The 22,632-nt window shown below is 42.6% G+C and overlaps 1 protein-coding gene across 1 annotated transcript in view; it reads right to left on the bottom strand.

Moving 5' to 3' along the window:
• Positions 1-1,772: 1,772 nt before the first annotated feature.
• The window catches only part of VWA8 (von Willebrand factor A domain containing 8), a 387,125-nt gene continuing 366,265 nt past the window's right edge, over positions 1,773-22,632 (bottom strand). Inside the window, exons 45-48 of the mRNA XM_032610892.1 lie at positions 20,432-20,590; positions 5,801-5,899; positions 4,766-5,004; positions 1,773-2,736 (exon numbers count right to left, since the gene is read on the bottom strand). Coding sequence (XP_032466783.1) covers positions 2,628-2,736; positions 4,766-5,004; positions 5,801-5,899; positions 20,432-20,590 — 606 coding nt within the window. The 3' untranslated portion in view covers positions 1,773-2,627. The remainder of the gene's footprint in view (positions 2,737-4,765; positions 5,005-5,800; positions 5,900-20,431; positions 20,591-22,632) is intronic.

Below are 22,632 nucleotides of genomic sequence, written 5' to 3'. Positions count from 1 at the left end.
AACATTCTTTCCATGTTATAAAAAAAAAAAAAAAAAAGCCTTCTACTTACTCAGGTAGTTACCCATAGGGAGGATTCATTAAAAGGCTGTTCCGTCAATCACTCTTGGATTCAACTTCCAAAGGCTTTCAGGGGCTGTGACCCTCTAGCAAAGGGGCACCCCTAGGGGTTAAGCTGCCCCTTGGATGGACACTTCCTCAATTCGCTGTGGGCCCAAGAAGGAGCAGTTGGAAGTGTCCCTCCAGCAGAGTCCCATGTCCTTGGTCCCCACTCCCTCCTCTAAGTGCTCAAATTGTGCAGATAGTTTCTGAGTACCGCGGAGAGGGAGCTCTAGGAAATGTGGTCGTTTTGCAAGAAGAGAAACTGCACTGGGAGAAAGGAGAAAAAGGCACCAAAAGCTCGACACCTAGGTTTGCAAGAATAAAGCATGAGAGGGGACAGTCCAGGGTCACAGCTCTGCCCCTTCCCCTATTTTCTTGAAATTCCCTAAGCCTCAGTTTCCCTCTTTGTAAAATGAGGATGCTAATAGTACAATGAGTAGTTAGTCAATAGTCTAGAAATGGGAATCTTGGAAAAGTGATTTAAGTTCTCTGAGCCTCACTTTCCTTATCTGTAAATGAGGTTAAAACATATGTATATGTATAACTGATTCACTTTGTTATAAAGCAGAAACTAACACACCATTGTAAAGCAATTATACTCCAATAAAGATGTTTAAAAAAAACCTATTTTAAATGCACTGTTGTGAGGATTGAATGGAATAATGTATGAAATCACTTAGCATACCTGGTACACAGTAATCAGTAAATGCTAGCTGCCATTCTTATCATTATTGTTGTTATTAATGCAACTGCATTTTTTTAAAATTAATTTTTATTTTATTTCTTTTTGGCTGAGCTGGGTCTTTGTTGCTGCGCATGGGCTTTCTCTAGTTGGGGCGAGTGGGCGCTACTCTTCGCTGTGGTGCAGGGGCTTCTCATTGCGGTGGCTTCTCTTGTTGCAGAGCATAGGCTCTAGGCGCGTGGGCTTCAGTAGCTGTGGCTCGCAGGCTCTAGAGCGCAGGCTCAGTAGCTGTGGCGCACGGGCTTAGTTGCTCCGCGGCATGTGGGATCTTCCCGGAACAGGGCTCGAACCCATGTCCCCTGCGTTGGCAGGCGGATTCTTAACCACTGTGCCACCAGGGAAGCCCTGCAATTGCATTTTTAAAGATACTACTTGGATTGAAGTTGTTTGCATCATTGGATGATTCAGTACACAAAGCAAGCGTCTGTCTAGAGAAACAAGACAAGCCACGCAAACTTGCTGGGCAATACTGCACTGGAAATCTGATTGCTTTTATTTCTTTGATAGGGAGATGGATTGGTGAAACAAATGCGTGTCATCTATTTTTCTTTCCTATAATGAAAGTAAAATGAATCGTACAGTTCCCACTATGTATGGGTGAATAACTTACCATTATTAACAAGACTAATTTTTCCAACTTGTCTTATGAAAGTACAGACACAATGGTGCCCCTAGCATTTCGGACTTTACCATCAAAGGTGAAGAGAAAAAAAAAAAAAAAGGTGAAGAGAAACTTTTATTATATGGTTGGAAAGAGACTGACTTCTGCTGGAGCATTTGATTAAAAAAAAACAACTGACATTGAGTCTATTGATAAGTAAAGGTCAGTCCAAGAGAGAATGGGAATAAAAAAAAGAATGAGGCTTAAATATATATATATATATTTATAGCTAAAGAAGTCTCATTACCATTCAGTTCAAACATACTGCCTTGTTTTCACTTTGCTTTATGTAAAAACATAAGCATTTGTTATTTTGGGCATTACATTTTGGACACCAAAACGGGGGAGTGTGAAACTTCTGAGGAGCATTAAAGGAGAAGAAACAGGAAACTCAAGGCAAGACAACCATCCAATCCCAGCAGCACGGAGAATAGGACATTTGCTCCTTATTATTTAAAAAGCCTTTTAAAAGTCACGTGGGAAAGGAAGCAATCCAAGGCTCTTTTGATTCCTTTCGGTTTTGGCTAAGAAAATGAAATTATTGAGAAAACCCAACCTTTTATAGAATATTGCTGTTGAAAGGACTTTTCAGTGGGTTAAATACTGTAAAGTCATTGTTTGTTGGGCAGTACAGAGTGGAGGAGAAAATAAAAATAATTATTGAAGAGGAGCTGGTTGGGTGAGTTTGCACAGACTTGTATTCCAGTGCCAGAATGTAGCATCAAAGGCTTAGTTTGCTGGGGTCACTTTTGTTATCCTAGGGGACCAGGTGCTGTGTTAAGGCAAAAGCAAGGTACTCTTTCCGTCAGGTTTTTGGAAACAGACCACGCACCATGGTTCTCAAACCACCTTCCCTTAACCCTGACCTTTTGTATAATGCAGGTCAACTCGCTTCCCCTAATGATTTGTAAACCCATCAATGGTTGTAGATTTCCATGCACAGGCCTCGCTCTGGTTGCTTCGCTGAACTCTGATTACTTAGCAAGCACAGGAAAGCCCGGGAATGCCAGAATTATGCAGTCATCACTCAGGGGCACTTTATAGACCTCTTCTTTTCTTCAGAATACTCTTTCTTCCTAGCTTATTTAAAATCCCAGGGTCATCGGGATGATAAAGGGCACTTCTTAAACACTGGACAGCATGGTGGAGGTGAAAATCTGTTGTAAAATCTGAGGGATGTCCTTGGTATCCATGGCAACGAAAGACCGGCCAGCTGGTAGAGTTCTCTGAAGCCTGTCAGGATGGATGGGGAAAGAAAATTACCATTGCAAATCAGGGCTCCCCTTCCACCTCCTGCCCCTGCAAACCTCAGCATCCGAATGGTTTCTTAGGAAGGGAAGTTTTCACTTTTTAATACCTTGCTCCTGCCTGCGGTGGAACCCGCTGTCACTAGGCAACAACAGCTACAGGGAGAGGCACACTGAAAGCACTGAACCGAAAGAAAGGTCTTTTCAGTGACAGAATCAGTGAATTTGCAAAGAAAAATTCTCTCCCTTTTATTACTGTAGTTTCCTGGTACTTTTATGTTCCCTGGACAGAACGGAGCCCTAGGGACCAATCTGGGACTAGCTCACCTGGATCCACTGAACGTGTTGGCCTCACCCTGTACTTCTAACTGCTTTTCCTGCCTTAGAAAACAGGTCTTGAAAAACGTTGCCCAGCCAAACCCCAAGTGGTTCTTTCTCTCTTCCTCTCTCTCACACGTTCTCTTTCTCTCTCTTTTTTGCCCCACATCATACAATGTGGAATGTAATCTGACTTATGCAATTGCTGTTTTGATGACACTGAGGTTATACAGGCTTATGATAATATTTTAAAATGCCAATTTATCATTTGGAACAAAGGGACATTTTTGGAGGCAATATAAGTGCAAGACACACTTCTACCCAAAAGAACGCCTCCTTTTACTGTGCCAACAAAGTTTGGTTTTGGAATGACATTTAATAAAAGTCCACCATCCTGTGTAGTATCATACATTTGGCATGCCCAGTAGACCAGCTAATTCTGCAACGTATCTTTTGCCAGTGGATGTTGGATCATTTCCCTAGGAAACCACAAGGGTATTATTGTGTTTTCTTAAGTATTCAAACAGGATCTGTTCACTAGAAAGACAAAATAGCTCTTTCAGCTCAACCAATATTTGTTGAGCTTGCCGTTTGATTCATCCTGGGCTGGTCCCGAAGACAACCTGAGTGGAAAGGCATGGTTTACGTTTGAGGACACGGAAGTCCTTGAAGAGGCTAACACATACAACTGAGAAAAAATGCAAATTCAGTTGTAATAGAGTGACTGTAATTACGTGATATTAAGTCTGTTCTTAGCCGTACTCTGCAATCCTGCAGCAAGGCGAAGGGAAGAGAAAAATATGTCAGCACTTCGGACACTAAAACATCTCCTAGTCTGTAGGACTCTGTACCACGGGGGGTGACAGGTAAAAGAGGTGGAGTAACAAAAGGGTACGTGGCCTTTTGTGTGGAGGCTGGATTTTTTGTTGTTGCTGAGGAGATATACTTTCAATTGTGTTTTCTGCTTCTCACAAGTACTTTAAGCAGAGAAAAACCATGAGTCTTCCTGTTTATAATTCAAGAAGATAAATGTTAGTGTGTTTAAGAAATAAAAGTGTTTCCAGATCTCTCCTTTCAGACCATCCACAGTGGTGTTTATTATCTGACCATAAATTTCTGCCTAGTCAGTGCAGCATCTTACTATAATTACAGACACACATGAAGGAGAAATGTAAGAAAGAAGACGATCTATCTATGTCTATAAATATGGAGACACACATATTATGTATTATTTACATATATGTGTGTGTCTGTCTACATACAATGTAGAGACGCAGACACCCAATCTCTGATGCTAGGAAAATAGTAGATGTTTGCTATTTTGAATATGATTTGAGCATGAACTGAATAGAACTGCGCTTAGCACCTTGATGTAAAAGGCAGAATGTATAAAGTGCTGTTTAATTTACTGGTGGACAAATCAACTTGCTATTTATTTCATTGTTGGTCAGTATAAATGTAAACTGAAAGATAAATAACTTAAAGGGTATTGCTCATCCAAATATAAGCTAGAACGTCCCATCCCCTCACCTAGACGCTCAGCTGCTTGAGGGCAGCAACTCTGGTTTCTGTTTCTCCTCCATTCCCATCCTCCCCCGCCACTGCCCCTCACGATGGGAAGCCCATGAAACGGCATGTGTCAGGTACTCAAGTATCTCCATCCCTGCCCCCCTGCTGCATCCTGGGATGACACTTACCTGGCTGCTTGATCACCTAAAGATCCAATAAAAATGGCAAAAGCATTTACTTGAGGGTTGCTTGTCAGGATCTGGGCAAACTTGGCAGGATGTATTCCATAGCGTGACAGGTTGGCATCACTTAAGACAATGACAAAGTACTCGTCAGCTTCTTCTTTGACGATTTCCTTGATGGCGTGTTCTGTCCCCTCTAATGTGTGGTCCCCACTCATGCAGAACTGAGCGTGGGCGTGCATCGTCTGGGGGGAAGAGACATCGTACAAAGGCCATGAATGAGAAGCTCCTTTTTTTAACAAACGTGATGATTTTTCTGTTGACAATGAGAAAGCACAAATACTCTGAGCGAGTTCTATTTAATTTGCACCTTAGTGTGAGAACAATACACAGTGATATTGGAATGTGGTTAAGACTTTCATTAAAAACAGGAAATGTTCCAAAACTATCCCATTTGGCACTGATTTTTAAGGCTCAAGCTGCCATTTAAAGTGAGAAAATGTAAGAAAATATGAAACTTGGTATCACACTGGAGAATGGAGATGACACAGAAGAAAAATAAGGAATGGGCTGAGTTTCCAATAAACAAAGTTACAACACTAAACACTGTACTTACATCAATAGCAAGGGAGGAAATTTACTTGAGAATCATGGTGAGTGTGTTTCTATTGTATATCTAAGTACGTGAAACTGAATTTATTGTTAGAAAATAGTAAGAAATACATAAAATTTGGGTTAGAGAGTACTCTAGAAGGAGTCATTCTTTTCCTTCTGAAATATAGGGGGCTGAATAGAATCCCAATACAATCCTGAGTACCCTAAAAATATGTAGGGAACAAAGTTTAAGTTTTGTATGGCGTAAAAAAGGAATTTAGGCACGATCAGTGCTTTCTCAGTTTAACGCTTAAATGTTTGTGAAACAGAAAGTCTTCTTCTTTCCTGTAACTGCTGCTTCTTCAGTGAATCTTTTCAGTGACCAGAAGATACTTTACTGAATCTGGTGCAAGTTTTCATGATATAGAGGTAACTGAATGTACTTACCCTGAGAATTTCTAGTCTTTGCTTATCGTCCTTGGGGATTTTGTTAATTGGAACTAGAGCAATGTTGTAGCCATCTCCAGAGTGTCCAGCGATGTCATACTATAGGCAAGAGAATCAGAGAGTTAGAAGCCTCTGTCCACTAAAGAACTGTCGTTAGACCTATAAGCCTCCAACTCCTCGGTTTGTTATTGCCCAGAATTGCTCAACATATGGCCATGGAGAAAAGCAGAGAGATGGATGTGTGTTTATCAACAAGGCAAAACAATTCCAGGCCCCTTCACTTCTGGTCAGTCCTTGTGTGATCTTTGCTTTCCAGCAGGAGGTAGAAAGTATGATGAGGGCTACAGGGGCTACCAAGAATTCCATTCTTAACTTTTAGGGGAGAGTTAAAAAAAATTACACACACACACACACACACACACACACACACACACACACACACACACAGAGTAGTACGCAGAATTCTAAGGTGGTCTCCAAGATTCCTGCCCCCTGGTATACACAGCCTATACAATCCTCTCCCCTTAAGTGTGGGCAGGACCTGTGAATATGATATCACTCATGATTATGTTATGTAACATTCTGTGGATGTGATTAAGGTTGCTAATCAGTTGGCTCTGAGTTGATCAGAACAGGTTATCTGGGTACGCCTAATTTAATCACATGAGCCCTTAAAAAGTAAGAGTTTTCTCTGGCTATTAGTAGGAGGGAAAGACAGGGAGATTTGAAGTGTGTGGGGGATTTGACATGTGGGAGTTATCTGTGGCTGAGATGGTGGGGACCACAGAGCAAGACCCCAAGCAACACATCTAGGAACAACCCTGCCTGAGGGCCAGTACAGAAACAGGAACCTCAGTTCTACAACTGCAAAGAACCAAATTCTGCCAACAATCTGAATGGGCGTGGAAGCAGATTCCTCCCCAGAGCCTTCAGGTGAGAGCCCAGCCTGGCTGACATCCTGATTTCAGCCTTATGAGACCCTAAGCAGAGAACTCAGCTGAGCCTGGCCGGACTTCTGAACTACAGAACTATGACTTAATAAGCAGGTATTGCTTTAAGAAGCTATGTTTATGGTAATATGTTACACAGCAATAGAAAACTAATACACATACTTTTTTCCTGAACACAAAAGTGAAATGTTCGCTGCAGAAATTATAGAAAAACACAACAAAAGAAAGTAAAAATTATCCATGATCCCATTACTCAAAGATAACCTCTGTTAATGTTTCCTTGTATAAGTTCTTAAGCTTGAATTTCCTTTCAATATATGTGTAAGGGGTTGCACATTTACACACATGCTTGTCTGAATCAACATTATTTTTAACTAATGGATAATGTTGACCATGTGATTTTATAATTTGCTTTTCTATTTAATAGTGCATGACACAGATATTTCAGTTTAGGAAATACCTTTTAAATTCCCTCTCTCACAATACACAAGTGAAAGTCCTGTCTGTTGAGAAAAGGCTGGAGCTGAGAGAAAGGTGCAGCATTTTTATAGAATCTGGAAAGAAATTTGGGATCTGAGGCAACTATAACTGGGGCAAGGTGATTCTCTCCAATCATGGGGTTTGCCCCCAAATTCCCTCTTCTCCTCCCATCTCCCTCTAAGAATTGTTTTTTTTTTTTTTTTTTTTTTTGCGGTACGCGGGCCTCTCACTGTTGTGGCCTCTTCCGTTGCGGAGCACAGGCTCTGAACGCACAGGCTCAGCGGCCATGGCTCACGGGCCCCGCCGCTCCGCGTTATGTGGGATCTTCCCGGACCAGGGCACAAGCCCGTGTCCCCTGCATTGGCAGGTGGACTCTCAACCACTGCTCCACCAGGGAAGCCCTCCCTCTAAGAATTTTTGTGATGCTGATATAAAGACTGGAATAGACCTTAGGGTATTTGAGCAACTGGGGGATCTGCAAAGAAAATTCTGGGTATGGGTCTGGGGCAAAATATTTTAGGGATTACTTGGAGTGTTATGGGTCAAAATGCTTAAGAATTACTACTGTCTATTCACCATCTGACCATCAATAAACAGCAGTCTTTTGAACACCTACCATGTACAAAACACTACTTAAGGTGTTGAGGGCAATGCAATGATTCCTTTTCATGTCTGTTCTTTTTTAACTGGTGAGGTTTTTGAAGGCAAGGCTGTATCTTATTCATCTTAACACATTTTAGTATCTATGAGTGGGCCTGGTCTGTTAATTGCTGAAATATTTTGAGAGAGTTTGCAATCAAGTTGGGGCATTAAGAAGCTTTCCTTTCCCATGTGGGCTACATTCTTTTACAAATAAGCTCTTTGGAAGCTGGAATGCATTTTTTTTCTCCCAGCACTCACGTGATAAATGGTGGTTAGCCCAAGCTAGCTGGAAAAAAAAAAAACAACCCATAACATAACTGAAACCGTTGTATGAAAAATGAAAAGTAGAAAAATTTCTGCTGAAATAATTTTTATGTAAAAGTAAGAATTCAGAAGGCAGTTGGGTTACTTGGGGAAGATGAGTTCCATTCTAGACACACTGGTATCGTGCGTTCAGGGAGATATCAGAGAAGAAACTTATTTCTTGTCGTCTGAAACTTGGCTGTCATCCCTAGGAGGGAGAGGTGCAGCTGTCAAGGGGAAATGCATAGAGAGAGAAGAGCAAAGCACCCCCTCAACTGAGTCTTGGGGAGTATCCTTGTTGGGGTGGAAGAAAGACACAGGGCAGAGTGAAGAAGGGCAATGGCAGATGCGGGTAACCGGGATGGCCCTGGAAATCAGTGTGTAGCGTTTTGGAAGCAGCTGTGCAACCGTGCTGACTTACACTAACCATAACCATCAAGGAGAATGGTGACTGATGACTTCTGGGCATCAGAATCCATGGTGACCTTTGTGGGGATAATTTCAGTGAAAGGTTTGTGGTATAAGAAAGAGAAATAGAACAGCAGCTAGATGGGTATTGGGGGAGAGGTGTTTGCGTTTTAAAGGCAGCAGAGCGGAGGCAGTGGGGAAGGAGATCAGGGTCACAGTCAGAGGGTCAAGTTTGGAGCGGGAGGGAGGACACTCCTTTTTCTGAGACTAAAAGGAAGGCAGAGAGAATGAGAGTGGACAGAGACAAGTGTATAATTGAAGAGGTAAGTGGACAAATGAAGGCCCATATAGCATGTCTAAATACTTGAAAGCTATAAATCAGGCTACAAATTGTTAAATAAAATATGTTCTGTCCTCCAACTTTGATAAACATACATTATAATGACTTGGAGAGCCAGGGTCAAATTTCGAATACTTGGATTCTCGAAGCTCTGTGCTAGAACATGGCTGTGTGGGTAGTCCTGGCCCCTGGCTTGCAGCCCACGCCCTTCTCTTTCTGTAGCTGGCTCTGTCCCCCACCACGAGGTGCCTCACATGCACGTGTGTGGACACCCAGTCCTCACGTCCACATGCCATCACAACCTTCAGTCATCCTCAGCTCTGGGTGCTCACACAATTGGCCAGTCTGCCCCAGAAAGATGGACCTAACAAAGAGGCCCAACGAGCAGACTTGGGGTCACCCGAGCAGGATAGCTGGGGATCCCAGGAACTGGGAGCATGATCTAGAGAAAAAGCTCTAAGTGGGCTTGTCCCTTTGGCCCCACAGATTCCTCCCCCGATGGTAGGGGCATGGCCAGAGAAGAGCCAGAGAGGGGCCTTGGGCAGGGGCCAGGGACATTATTCTATGCCTGGTTTTAGGGTGTTTTTTTAAAAAAATACAAAGGGTGATACAAAAGAATTGTGAGGGAAATTTACCAATACATTAAAAAAGCTCGGCAGTAAACGCTTTCCAGGGATGTAACAAATTCCATATACGAAAAGAAACTCTATGTATAGTTTGCTGTCCACGTAGTGAAAAGGTAGCAAAACTTGAAACCTAAAGGCGGCACAGCTCTGGACGATGGATTACTGTAGGGGAGTGCTGGCTTCAGTATATGCCCGATCAAGGTCACCATGGGCTCAGTGCGAGGATTGGCACGGATGTGGAGAAAACCTGCACGATTCCTCCACGGAAACATGTGCCAGGCCCTGTCCAGACTAATCTGACAATAGTCACGGCAGGAACGTTTTAAGCCAAGAATAATTCTCCTGAGAAGGTGCCGGGCAGGCTGCTTTCATTAGGGGGCTGGTGAAGTAATCTTTTAAACGGGAATCTTACACGTAAGGGGGTTAGATCAGTTCCTTGAAATATATATACATATATATATATATTAGCCTTTTTCTTGCCCTTTAACTGATGGTTAAAGTTCTTACTAACCCGATGACCATGGGTGACACTATATAAATAAAGATTTGACCATGTGGTCTGCTTACAGGGTTGACATAACTGGTTACTGCAAGGAAAAATGTTGCTAGTTACTTATTAAACAAATAGCAGTCAAATGAATTGTTGGATGCTCTTTGTCAAAAACAGACCAATTGAACACTCCAGAAATATTTTAGTCACAAATCCATCTACCAGTTGATTGATCTATCATCTACCATTTAATTATCTGCCCAGGAGAAAAAAAGCATCCTATACTTTTTCAGGCAAATGAGATAGGTGAGCTGCAGACCTTCCTTTCTTCCTCCCTCCTTTCTTCCTTCCTTTTCTTTCCCTCCTTTTTTTCCTTCATTTGCAGTAAGGAAAGTGCAATTTGCAGAAGGATCTGCCTTTGTCTGGGCCTCGTTAGTATTGCAAAGGCTGAGAAGACACACCTAAAGGACAGGATGGGGCTTATAAAATGGTTTGCAGGCTCTGGTTCTCATCTTCCAGATGGGCTTGGGGATTCTTCTGTGCCCAAAGTAAATAAACTGCTTGAGAAGAATTCAAAGTACATCCAAATGTGGAGCATTCCCTGGTGTTACTGTAGATCATTTTAAGCTTCCATGAAAAACAATCCTTCTATGTCATAATTATCTAGTATCTGCTCTCCAAGGATCCCAACACGTTTTACAGAGAGCTAATCCTCAAAATTGCCTGGGTTAAAGGGAAAAGTATATGAACTATACTTATTAGTAGTTAAGTATTTCTAATGCCTGCTTCTGCCATTCACCCAGTCTGCTTCTGCCGTGACCACTGTCAAATCAGACCTGATAGGGTCTCAAGCTTGCTTCCAGGCAGGAATCATAGGAGTCACTAAACAAGAACATTACTGTTGTTATCAACCACCTAACATTTAGATCATAACTTTTTCTGGGTAGCTCAAAATTTTTATGATCATGATTTCTGCACTTTTCAGAGCATCCCTTAAATCTCTGTGGTCTTGTATTTAACATCCAGCATAAACATTAAACCACAGCAGTAAAGAAAAGCCTCAACTAGAGAGGAACAATCTTAATACGTTGTTTGATTTAGAAACTTGTTTAAATGCCCTTTTGCTATATATTTCTTTTGAAAATCTCATTTGTTTAGAGAAAGGTATGAAAAATGAAAACAAATGCTGAGTTTCAGTGCAAGACACAAAGATTTATCCTCAGATTAGGAGATTTATAATACTTAGATGGCAAAGAAAACTTTGCTTTAAACAAAGAGCTACTAGCATGTTTATGAATAAGATTTGTGTTTAAATTTTTACTGGGAAGGATAATCATTTGCTAACTTTAGGAGAAGTTATGTTTGATTACTTATCTATATTTTAAGTAGGTAAGAGAATCCTTTGAGGCTATCTCGGAAGCCTGATGATGTGTGAAATTCGAATCTCCTTCTAGACATACAAACCCACCATTCTTAGGTGGCACTGCTGACAGCCGGCAGCAAAGGATTAGAAGCTAAATATAATTTAAAAGGTCAAGAGATGTGCTAACAGAACTCTAAGGTACAGTCAATAATCTACAGTACGCGTTAGCTAACCTTTCTTCTTATGGAAGTTAATGTAAAGGGAACAGTGTTCTGAAGGTCAAAGATTCTAGACTTAGCTCTGACTTTAACAAGGTTTCGACCTCAGGCAAGTCACCTAACCCCTCCAAATCTTGTTTCTACCTTATAAATAATGCTGGTTTAGATGACCTCTAACATTGTATGCTTGTAAATCACTTAACCTCTGTGACAAGTAGGGATAATCTCTGTTTCACCTAACCTCACGGGGGTCATTGAAAGGATAGGACTATACATTTAATGAGTATAATGTCAACATTCGTACCATCCCTTATGGTTTACAAAGTGCTTCTGTATATCTCATTTTGTTCCGATTCTCTCCACACCTTTGGGGTGGGTGTTATTAACATCATTTCCCAAATAAAAAAATCGATGCTCGGAGATTAACAGACTTTCTTAAGGTCAGAGATCTAGTGCTGGCAGAGGTGGAATTCAAACCCAGGTGCTCTGACTCTAAGTCTAATGCTTTTACTATAGAGAAATAACCATTCCCTAACTACTCCCCTGCCCCTCCGCCCTCTCCCAATCTCTGTTTAGGCTTTTTGAATAGTTGGATTGGCCAATACTTCCATATCTACAACTGAGTCAATTCTGAACTCGTGTTTAACTTTGAATGGATTCAGAGAAGTCTGTACACCCTTCTTTGGTCCTACCTTCAAGCAGCAATAAGAATTTATTCAGGGAATTCCCTGGTGGTCCAGTGGTTGGGACTCAGAGCTTTCACTGCCATGGGCCTGGGTTCAATCCCTGGTCGGGGAACCAAGATCTCACAAGCCGTGCGGCACGGCCAAAAAAAATAAATTAAAAAATTTATTCAAAGCCTGAGCCTGATAAAATGATTTCCATTTCTAAACATTTGAAACATGCCTGAGACATTGGGGAAAGGTGAATTACAGACGCTGAACTACATTTTTGATAGAAGGAATCTTTCCCAGCGGTGCTGGTTTGTGAGTCCCATCTTTCCACATCTTTCCGACCAAGATATCTTTGAGAAAAGTATGTCTAGTATACCTCTTTTGGATGATGGAGTGCTAAGGGGAGGAGAAGACAGAATACTTTATGTAAATGGTCTATTTACTCCTAAATTACAGCTTTGTAAATATACTGATTGGGCAGAAATAAGATGGCTGCAAGAACAAGGGATAAAACGTGAACAAAGGGAAGGCCCTGAAGTGGGAGTCAGACATCCTGGCTGTTTACAGTTTAGCTGTGTGACCTTGGGATCTGCATCTTGATTTCCTCATCTTAAAACAAACAGATTGGTGAAAATAATTTCCAAGATCATTTCTGCTCCCAAGGCTCTATGAAAATGCAACAGGCACATCCAAGAAATGGAACGAAAAAGTCTGCTTCACTTAATTGTAAGAGCACCTGTGCCTTGTTTTCTTCTGTCAAGGGAGTGAATCATTCAAATCTAAGTGAGGATTGATGAAGGCTTTTCCAAGAAGAAAGCCCCCAGAGTCTGTAAGAAATAACAATCCAATATTGGTCCTAGAATAGCAGTTTTCTAACTCTGAAAATTTTTTAAGCAGGGGAACTCTTTCTCCAAATGAAATATTGCACAAAAGTCCAGATTGTGAAATGTCATGCAGTATCTATATAAGTGGAATTATTTTGGTTGAATTGGGGGTGTAGGGGGAAGGGGTAAAAAGTGCTGCCCACACACCTCTGCCCTCCAACATCCTTCAAGGGATCCTTTTACTCTTTTAGGGGGAATGCCCTGGTGGTCCAGTGGTCAGGATTCGGCGCGTTCACTGCCGAGGGCCGGGGTTCAATCCCTGGTAGGGGAACTAAGATCCCGCAAGCCACACAGCCGAGAAAAAAGAAAAAAAAAAAAAATTCTGTTAGGAAACCAGGACCTTAGAAGTGGTTTATATGTCTCCAGAGAAACAATACATTTGAAGTTGTTTTTCAAAGTCCAACTTCTCAATAAATCTATTTTCCAGTGTCACTATTTGAGAGATCAGTGAAGAAACACCTAACTCTTGGTGTTCAAAGTTATTAAATACATTGAAGAAAAAATAAATAAGGCATTAAGAGCTTTTGCAAAAGAGGTCTACTTTAAGGTTACCGTGAAAACATTTCCAGGGGCTTGGAGACATCAAGAGGAAAAAACTGGAATGAAGGTAAAGGAAAAAAATGCTTCCTGACTTAAATTACATGGTTCCCGTAACCGTTACCATTCCACTTTTCATACCAGCGTTTAAGTGCTATGTGACCATCAAAAATTCTGCAGATCATAAGATTAGAGGACTTTATGCTGATTATTAGCAAATAATGTTGCTCCTGTCTTAAGCCTACTGTAAATGCTGTTCTTGAGAATAACTGAATTCAGTGGGTAGAACAATTATGAAAAACTTAAAAAACTCCAGATGCCTTTGAAATGTGTTCTGCCATTGAATTACCTTTCCTTCTCAGTCATTCTTGCTCAAGGGTCCTTTCCTTCTCAGTCATTCTTGCTCAAGGGTCCTTTCCTTCTCAGTCATTCTTGCTCAAGGGTCCTTTCCTTCTCAGTCATTCTTGCTCATGGGTCATGCTAAGGTGGAATAAAAGTGGAGGCTGACTCCAAATGAGCCTCCTGGACTTGGACTCTAATGACCCAGAGCCCAGGAGCTGAGCCCAAGCCAAAGAGAATGCAAAGCAGATGCCAAGAGAGAGGCTGTGGGGGAAGAGTCCAGATCTGCAGGCCAGGCCCCTGGCTTCTGAATGCTTCAAAGCAAATACAGACTAGACAGCTTTACAATGGAGGGATAACTACAGGAAGACCACATGAAGAACTTCTGGAACTGGGGAGTGGGGAGTCTCAGCATACACTGCTGAATTCCTAACATGTGACAGCACATGTGATGCCATCCTGGGCTATGGAATATACATTTTTCACTGGGAGCTCCTAAAATTGTCATTTGCTCATGCCTCATTTTATATTTGCTGAGTAAATGACGTGCTTTCATTAGTTATTTGTTGCCCTTATGCTTCCTTCAAAAATGAGAAAATTGGGCTTCCCTGGTGGCGCAGTGGTTGAGAGTCCGCCTGCTGATGCAGCGGACACGGGTTCGTGCCCCGGTCCGGGAAGATCCCACATGCCGCGGAGTGGCTAGGCCCGTGAGCCATGGCCGCTGAGCCTGCGCGTCCGGAGCCTGTGCTCCGCAATGGGAGAGGCCACAACAGTGAGAGGCCCACGTACCGCAAAAAAAAAAAAAAAAAAAAAAAAAAAAGAAAATTGAAGTACAGAGAGATTAAACGAATTGGATAAGATCATATAGTGTAAAGACACAGAACAGAGTGAACAGTACTCTGTCACTTGATGTATATGCATCAAATGTCTCTGAGAAGACACCAAGAAAGTATCAACAGTGGTCACCAGCAGGGAGGGGAACTGGGAACTGAGAGAGGGAAGCAGAGGCTGACTCTTCACTCTGATTCCTTTTGTGCCTTTTACACCTTGTACTATGTGTACCCATTACTTATACCTCAAAATACTTCATTATAAACAGGCAAAATTCTCACAGAATGCAAGTAGGTTCCATCCCACCACCTGTTCACCCCATACAAAGGAGGCCTGGCGAGCCCCAGCAGAGCCTGGATAGCCTGTGGCCACTCAAAACCTTAGTTATGTTGGCAGGGATGGTGGGAAGATTTTACAAAGTCTCCAGGGTAGCTGCTGTGAGAGAAAGCTTGTTAGGCGTTCTGGAAATATAGAGACAAGGTAAATGGCACCATGAGAAAACAGCTAGACAAATCCAGGATGAGGGATATTCTACAAGACAAATGATCTACACCCTCAAGAGAGTGACCATCATGAAAAGTAGAATGGTAGTGGTAGGAAAGGTGGCTGCTACAGGTTAAAAGAGGCTAACAAGGGCTTCCGTGGTGGCGCAGTGGTTGAGAGTTTGCCTGCCAATGCAGGGGACATGGGTTCATGCCCTGGTCCGGGAAGATCCCACATGCCACGGAACGGCTGGGCCCGGGAGCCATGGCCGCTGAGCCTGTGCGTCCGGAGCCTGTGCGTCCAGGAGAGATCACAACAGTGAAAGGCCCGTGTACCACAAAAAAAAAAAAAAAAAAAAAAAAAAGAGGCTAACAAGACATTATAACCAAAAATAAGGTGAGGACTTTGACTGGATCCCAGATTGTAGGGGGAAAAATAATTAGACACTATTGGGATGGTTTATATTCTATAGCCCAGGATGGCAACCATTGGAATAGTTGGGAAAAGTGAACATGGATTCGATTTTATAAGATATTATAAAATTATTGATGATTTTCTTAGACGTGATAATGGTATTGAGATCATTTAGGGAATGTCCTTACTCTTGGCAGAAACATAATGAAATATTTAGAAGTTAAGTATTATGATAGTTATAACTTACTTTCAAATGGATCAGAGAGAAGAAGAAGACTGTGTATTTAGAGAGAAACATAAAGCAAACGAGGGGAGAAAATGATCACTTGGTGAATCTAAGTAAAGGCATATGGGTGTTCATTTTACAGTTTTTTCAACTTTTTTGTAGATTAAAATTTTTTCAAATTAAAAAAAATTAGAAATAAAGGAGAATATTTAAAAACAAAACAAAAAAGGGAAAACAAGGAGAAGAGACCTGGGCTCTATCCTATTCTGTCTCCAACTAGCCTTCTGACTTTGGGCAAAGCCCTTGATGTTTCTGGGTCTCAGTTTCCTGTCTGAGGAATGAGGAAACTGGAGGGAATGACCTGAGAGGTGACCTCAGCTCTAAGTGCCATGGTCATAATGAGGAATTTGCAGGCACAGGACTTGCAGTCCTCTCTCGTCCTGTCTTCCCATTCTGATCCCTCCAGATACCCATCTAAGTACCACTTTTCCTCAAAGAGCCTGTTTTGTGAAATCTTCAGAGTTTTCTCCTTTTGTTGGAAAGATTTTAATGCTCTAGTTTCATCAGACTTTCTATGCTCTTAAAAAACGTTCTGGGGCTTCCCTGGTGGCACAGTGGTTGAGAGTCTGCCTGCCGATGCTGGGGACACGGGTTCGTGCCCCGGTCTGGGAAGATCCCACATACCGCGGAGCGGCTGAGCCTGCGCGTCCGGAGCCTGTGCTCCGCAACAGTGAGAGGCCCGCGTACCGCGAAAAAAAAAAAAAAAAAAAAACGTTCTGAAGGGACTTATGTAGTAAATGTGAGGGGGTATGTTTATAAGTATATGAAAATGCACAAAACCAAAACCGTTAAAGTACTTCCTGTTAAAAATCAAATAGCAGAAAACATGATGAAGCTTCTTCAAGCCTTGAAAAAAGTTCATTTTATCGTGGTGTCTTACTAGAATTTCCCCTGGATTTGTCAGTAAATCAACTATACTTCAATAAAATTTTTTTTAAAAGTCAGATATTAGTATGGTATCTTCTCAATATTTCTGTGGTTTTACAGAAGAAAACCGAGGAAATTCTTTACAGTGTTGTGGCAATGGAAGAGACTGTCAGCAAAATACTGCTTCGAGGATGGTGCCCTGAAGGGGAGTGTCTGGAGAGGCATGCTTTCCTGTGCCTTTTGTACCGAGTGCCTCTCATTGAGTGTCCTATCAGAATTCCTTTTTTTTTTTAAAGCCTTTACTGAATTTATTACAACATTGTTTCTGTTTTATGTTTTCATTTTTTTGTCACAACATTGTTTCTGTTTTGGTTTGTTTTGGCAGCGAGGCACGTGGGATCTTAGCTCGCCAACCAGGGACCGAACCGCACCCCCTGCATTGGAAGGCGAAGTCTTAACCACTGGACCACCAGGAAAGTCTCCAGAATTAGTTTTTATAGGTCTCCCTCACAAGGCTACAAGCTCAAGGATGGCAGGGAACTCTGTACCTAGCAGAGTACTCTGCTCTTAGCAAGTGCTCTATGTTTGTAATTTTGTTGAATTTAGTTGAAATTCAGTAGGTCATATGGCAACAGTTTGGTTTCTAATTGTCAATTAGAAACAAAACAATACAAAATAACAATTTGTGAAATGCGATTTCCTTGACATTATTTCTTTTTTATGCAACATGTCCGGTTTTACTAATCATTCTTCCAGATTACAGACTTTTTTTTTTGCGGTACGTGGGCCTCTCACTGTTGTGGCCTCTCCCGTTGCAGAGCACAGGCTCCGGACGCGCACGCTTAGTGGCCATGGCTCACGGGCCCAGCCGCTCCGCGGCATGTGGGATCCTCCCAGACCTGGGCACAAACCCGCGTCCCCCACGTCGGCAGGCGGACTCTCAACCACTGCGCCACCAGGGAAGCCCAGATTACAGACTTTTAATGGTGAGAATTAGACAAATATGAATCTCTCCATACACTCCAAGTGTGAGATGCAGTGGAACATGGCACACACTCCCTGTTAGCTTTGCCACTTCCGGCCTTCTGTCTCATCCTTGACCCAGTCCTGGGGAGCTCTGTCAATCAATTTCTTGGTGAACTTCTACTGAATCTTTCTAAAAACCTGGAAGAAGTAGCTTCACATAACGGAGCAATTCTGTTTTCAGAGATATAGAAATCCTTTCTAACTGTAAATTTTTTTTCTAGATAACTATGAATATGCCAGTTTTAATAGTGGTATGTTTGCTGTGGCCTATAAGGGGTTAAACTCTTCATGTAACTCAAAGGGAGCTGAGGTACTCTGGCCTTCAGGATCCACAAGAGAGGCGAATGGGCTGATCCAACTATTGGCAGAACCCAAGGTTTTAAAACAGGTGGGATTTATGCTGATGAAATGGATGTGTAACCATTCACTGGTGATCAATGGTCCAAGTGATTTAAGAATTATACTCCACCTTATACTAGAAAGGATGTAAAACATTAAAAAATATTAAGCCCATAAAAAATAAAAAGTACATATACAATGGAATATTACTCAGTTATAAAAAAGAATGAATTAATGCCATTTGCAGCAACATGGATGGACCTAGAGATTATCATACTAAGTGAAGTAAGTCAGACAGAGAAAGACAAATATTATATGATATCACTTATATGTGGAATCTAAAAGAAAAACCAAAAAAACAAATGAACTTATTTCCAAAACAGAAAGAGACTTACACACATAGAAAACAAACTTATGGTTACCGAAGGGGAAAGGGGGGTGGGGAGAGGGATGAATTAGAAGGATGGGTAACATATACACACTACTATATATAAAATAGATAACCAACAAGGACCTACTGTGTAGCACAGGGAACTATATATCATTTAACAACCTAGAATGGAAAAGAATATGAAAAAGAATATATATACGTGTGTGTGTGTGTGTATATATATATATACACACACACACACACACACACACACACACACACAAACTGAATCACTTTGCTGTATACCTGAAACTAACATGATATTGTAAATCAACTATACTTCAATAAAAAATTTTAAAAAAACAAAAAAAAAAAATCAAGAAAAACTTATCTGAAGCCCGGGAGGGTCAAGGGAAGGAAAACGCTGAACACTAACTAGTCTGAGAGCCATAAGACATAACAAATTTGGCTTGGCCGGTCTTGGATTTTAGCTTGGAGCTTCCTGGCAGCTAAAACCAAGAGGGAGTCTGGAACAGCTCCATCGTTTTCACTGATCACAAGGGGAAGCACATTCCAGCTCTTCAGGGAAACAGAGCTGCTTCCCATCGTGAAAGTCCAGGTCCTACTCGTCTTTGTATCCTGTACTTAGGCAGAGCCTGGCAACCACAGCGCTCATTGACTCAAGCTGCCTTTTCCCTACCCCTTCACTCTAAAAGGAATCTCTCATGTAGAGCTTCACACAAGGGACTCTGGGAGCCTCGGAGCCAAAAAAGTGGGCCTAAAGTCAATGAAGGGATGGGTTTCAGTCTGTTTCTTTCTGTATCCATCACGGCACACGGACACGGCTCAGTACGGCAATCCCGAGGTGTGGGCAGGATGTCAAGCTAAATCATCATCTAAGATGGGCTATTTCTGAAGGACCTGTCTGATCCTTAACACAGTTGAGAATTATCTACGGATAGACTGAGTACCCGTTACCTATGTCTGCACATATACCGCTCCTCTCAACTGAATTTCTGATAATAATTACCCAGCACGGTGTTCAGGTTATTTGTTCTGGTCAAAGCCAGGAGTGTGGGTGTCCCCGTGGCTGATTAAGAGCTGACTGACGGGCTCGTCTCGGGCAGTAACATGGCGGCAGGAGATCCCTCCTCAATGCTCAGGTCTCCGAAGGAGGAGGTATATGACTCCTTTGCTTGACTCCAGAGCAAACTTGGCAATAACAAAATGGAAACTGTTTAAATGAGAAGCTGCATTTCTCCCAGGGGTAAGAACCTTCATTGTCACCTGGGGGCACGCCTGTTACTGTGTAGCGCTCGCTCATGCGCGAATGCTGAGAACCTTGCGAGGCTACCTGGCTGGTGATGGAGAAAGAATGGGTGGGTGGGGGGTACTGGGATGGGGATGGTGGCCTTGAGAAATCTGGGGAGAGACCTGCGGTGCTTCTATCTGTCTGTTTCCGCTCCCCCCCTCGCCCTGCCCTCATGGATGATATCACACAACTTGTAAAGTGCAGTGCTTTCTTCTGTAGCAACTGGTCTTTCAATTATGGTCTTATCATTCTTTGATTATTAGAGCAGATGAAACAAAAGGTTCACTTTCTCTACACCGACAGATGAGTTGACGAGAAGATACAGATTCTTGTCCACTCTGGGTGCACATCCCCTAGCCAGCCTCACGCCGTAACTCGGGGCTGACTCCTGAGCAGAGACGGGGGAGGGTCTGGGGATGCCTCTCTTCCTCCTCAGTTCACGCCATTACCTTGAACTTCTCCTCATAGCTCTCAAAGGCCTCCATGACCATACACACGGCTTCCATCGAGCGCTCAAGCCGGCCATCCACCCCATCAAAGCGGTACATGCTGCCGGACACGTCCACCACCAGACGCAGGCGCTTGGGTTTCTGTTGGGGGCTGCCCAGCTGAGGGAGAGACAACAGAAAAGCCTTGTGAACCAGAAAACTGTCACTGGCTGTTGTTCTGGGGCCCTCATGCATGTCCCAGCCACCAGGCAGGCAGATCAGCTGTAGGCTGGGCCCGGCACAAGGCTATCCTGGCGGGTGGGGAGGCACCTATGGATTACATTTCAGTAAATGGAGCTTCAGACTTGTGCTGGTAGTTGGGGCCACGTGGGAAAGATTTTCCTTTGGAATATGGTCCTTTCAGGGACAAACCTAGTCTAGTAAGACTCCCTTAGTGAGGCTGATGTCGTCTTGAAAACAATTATCTGGAAGAATATAAACCCCAGCATTTCATTTTCACATCAGTTTCTCTAGCAAGATGGAGCTCCTTTGGAAGCCCACAGCAATTTTACTAGTACCTGTTGTGTAGTGAGCTAAAAATCACTTCCACACAGCCTCCAAGAAATGTCAGATTCCTAAAACCAAGCGATCTGAGGGGCAGGGGGTTCCAGCAAAGACGTAAAGGAAAATCTCTCTTCCGTGTCTTTTGTCTTTAGGAAGCTTTCAGTTTTCTCTTCCTTCCAGTTCCTGAATTACTACTACTCTTTACTTTTCCTGGCAGTTAACGGCACGAAAGCGGCATGGAACCGCAGTTTAGCAACAACTGTCAATTAAAATGTGAAACTCTCATGAGTTTCAGTTTGATTTTGAACCCGGGCCTGCCAATCTGCAGAACGAAAAACAGAAGTATGCGTGTCAGTTTTTACGTACAGGAAAAAAGAAGAAAAATTCCAGATGATTCTGTTACCATACACTCGCTGACATGTATGCAAACTAATGAGCAGAGGTAGTCATTTCAAGAAAATACTGTGGGTATTGGAGTGTAATGGTTGGAGACAAATTCAATATATGTCTTGAAAGATTGTTGAGTCTGCCAGAATTAAAAACAGCGCCTCATCCGCTTCCACGGCGACTCACAATTTCAGATGGATCTAAACACATTTGTGGACCACAGTGAGTCAGTGAAGAAAGCAGTTGTTGACGCGTACCAAGGACACAGAGGGAAAAACTCTCCCAGTGACTCCAGGAACCTCTCTGAATCAACATTTAGATGGAGTAAGTGGCTCCCTTCCCCCCACCTGTCACCGCACCCCCAGCTCTCAGTGGCTGCTCAGCAGTTCTGGTTACTTGGAGATACTGGAAGTCACAGAACCCTCTAAGAGACTCACCTTATTGCCATTTTTTGGCCATTGTATTATTGCAAATATTTTAATATTATGGCTGTCGAAAACTTTACACACTATCATCAGAGTTATTTAAGGGAGAATTCCTTACTTTCTGGAAATTTCTTCAGTTATAAGATAGACACAGATCTTTAAAGGAACAGAACAGTGGAGAACCACCAAGATTGCTCTCGTGCTTTCATTTGCATCACCCTCTGGGATTCAGTGGCACCAAGTGTCTTCAGTTCCCCCTCCAGGGCACCCTGCCCTGTGTCCTGGGAGCTGATCTGTTTTCCAAATGGCACTGGTCTCTCTCCTGGTTGCTGGCTTCCAGTGGGTTCTGCTGATGGAAGGTGCTGGCAGGAGATCAGAGGGTGAGGGTGAAATATTTACTCCCTCAGCCCCTTCTCTGCTGTGGCCCGTGGGTGGGTTCTCCCTCTGCTGAAGGCCACAGCCCCTGGTGGGCAGCCCTCTCCATAAATCACCTTTTCTAAGCTCCAGTAAGTGCTCTCTCCTCTGTCCTTTTAGACCGAGGGATGGGTCAGATCCTTGCTGTTGGGAGACCACACCATCTCTTTTTGGATTTCGTAAACGCCACCCTTACTTTTGTAAACATTAACTGTTCCTTAAATTGCTCTGTTTGAGTGTGCCTGGTGTTTCTTGACTCATATAATAAACAGTATAATATTTCTGTTTTTTTCTAATTTTAAAAAGTGTAATGCTTTCCTTGATTGCCATATTCAGGGTTTATGGTGTTTTGACAAAGACAGCAACTCAAGGAAGCACCTGCCTGTAAAGAAGACCAAACTGCAGATCTGAGGCGCCTAGCGCACCAGTACT

Source organism: Phocoena sinus, chromosome 18 (assembly GCF_008692025.1).
Source record: "Phocoena sinus isolate mPhoSin1 chromosome 18, mPhoSin1.pri, whole genome shotgun sequence".
NCBI classification, from domain to species: Eukaryota; Metazoa; Chordata; class Mammalia; order Artiodactyla; family Phocoenidae; genus Phocoena; species Phocoena sinus.
Note: the sequence above shows the minus strand (reverse complement) of the source record. Positions and strands in the feature narration are given on the sequence as shown.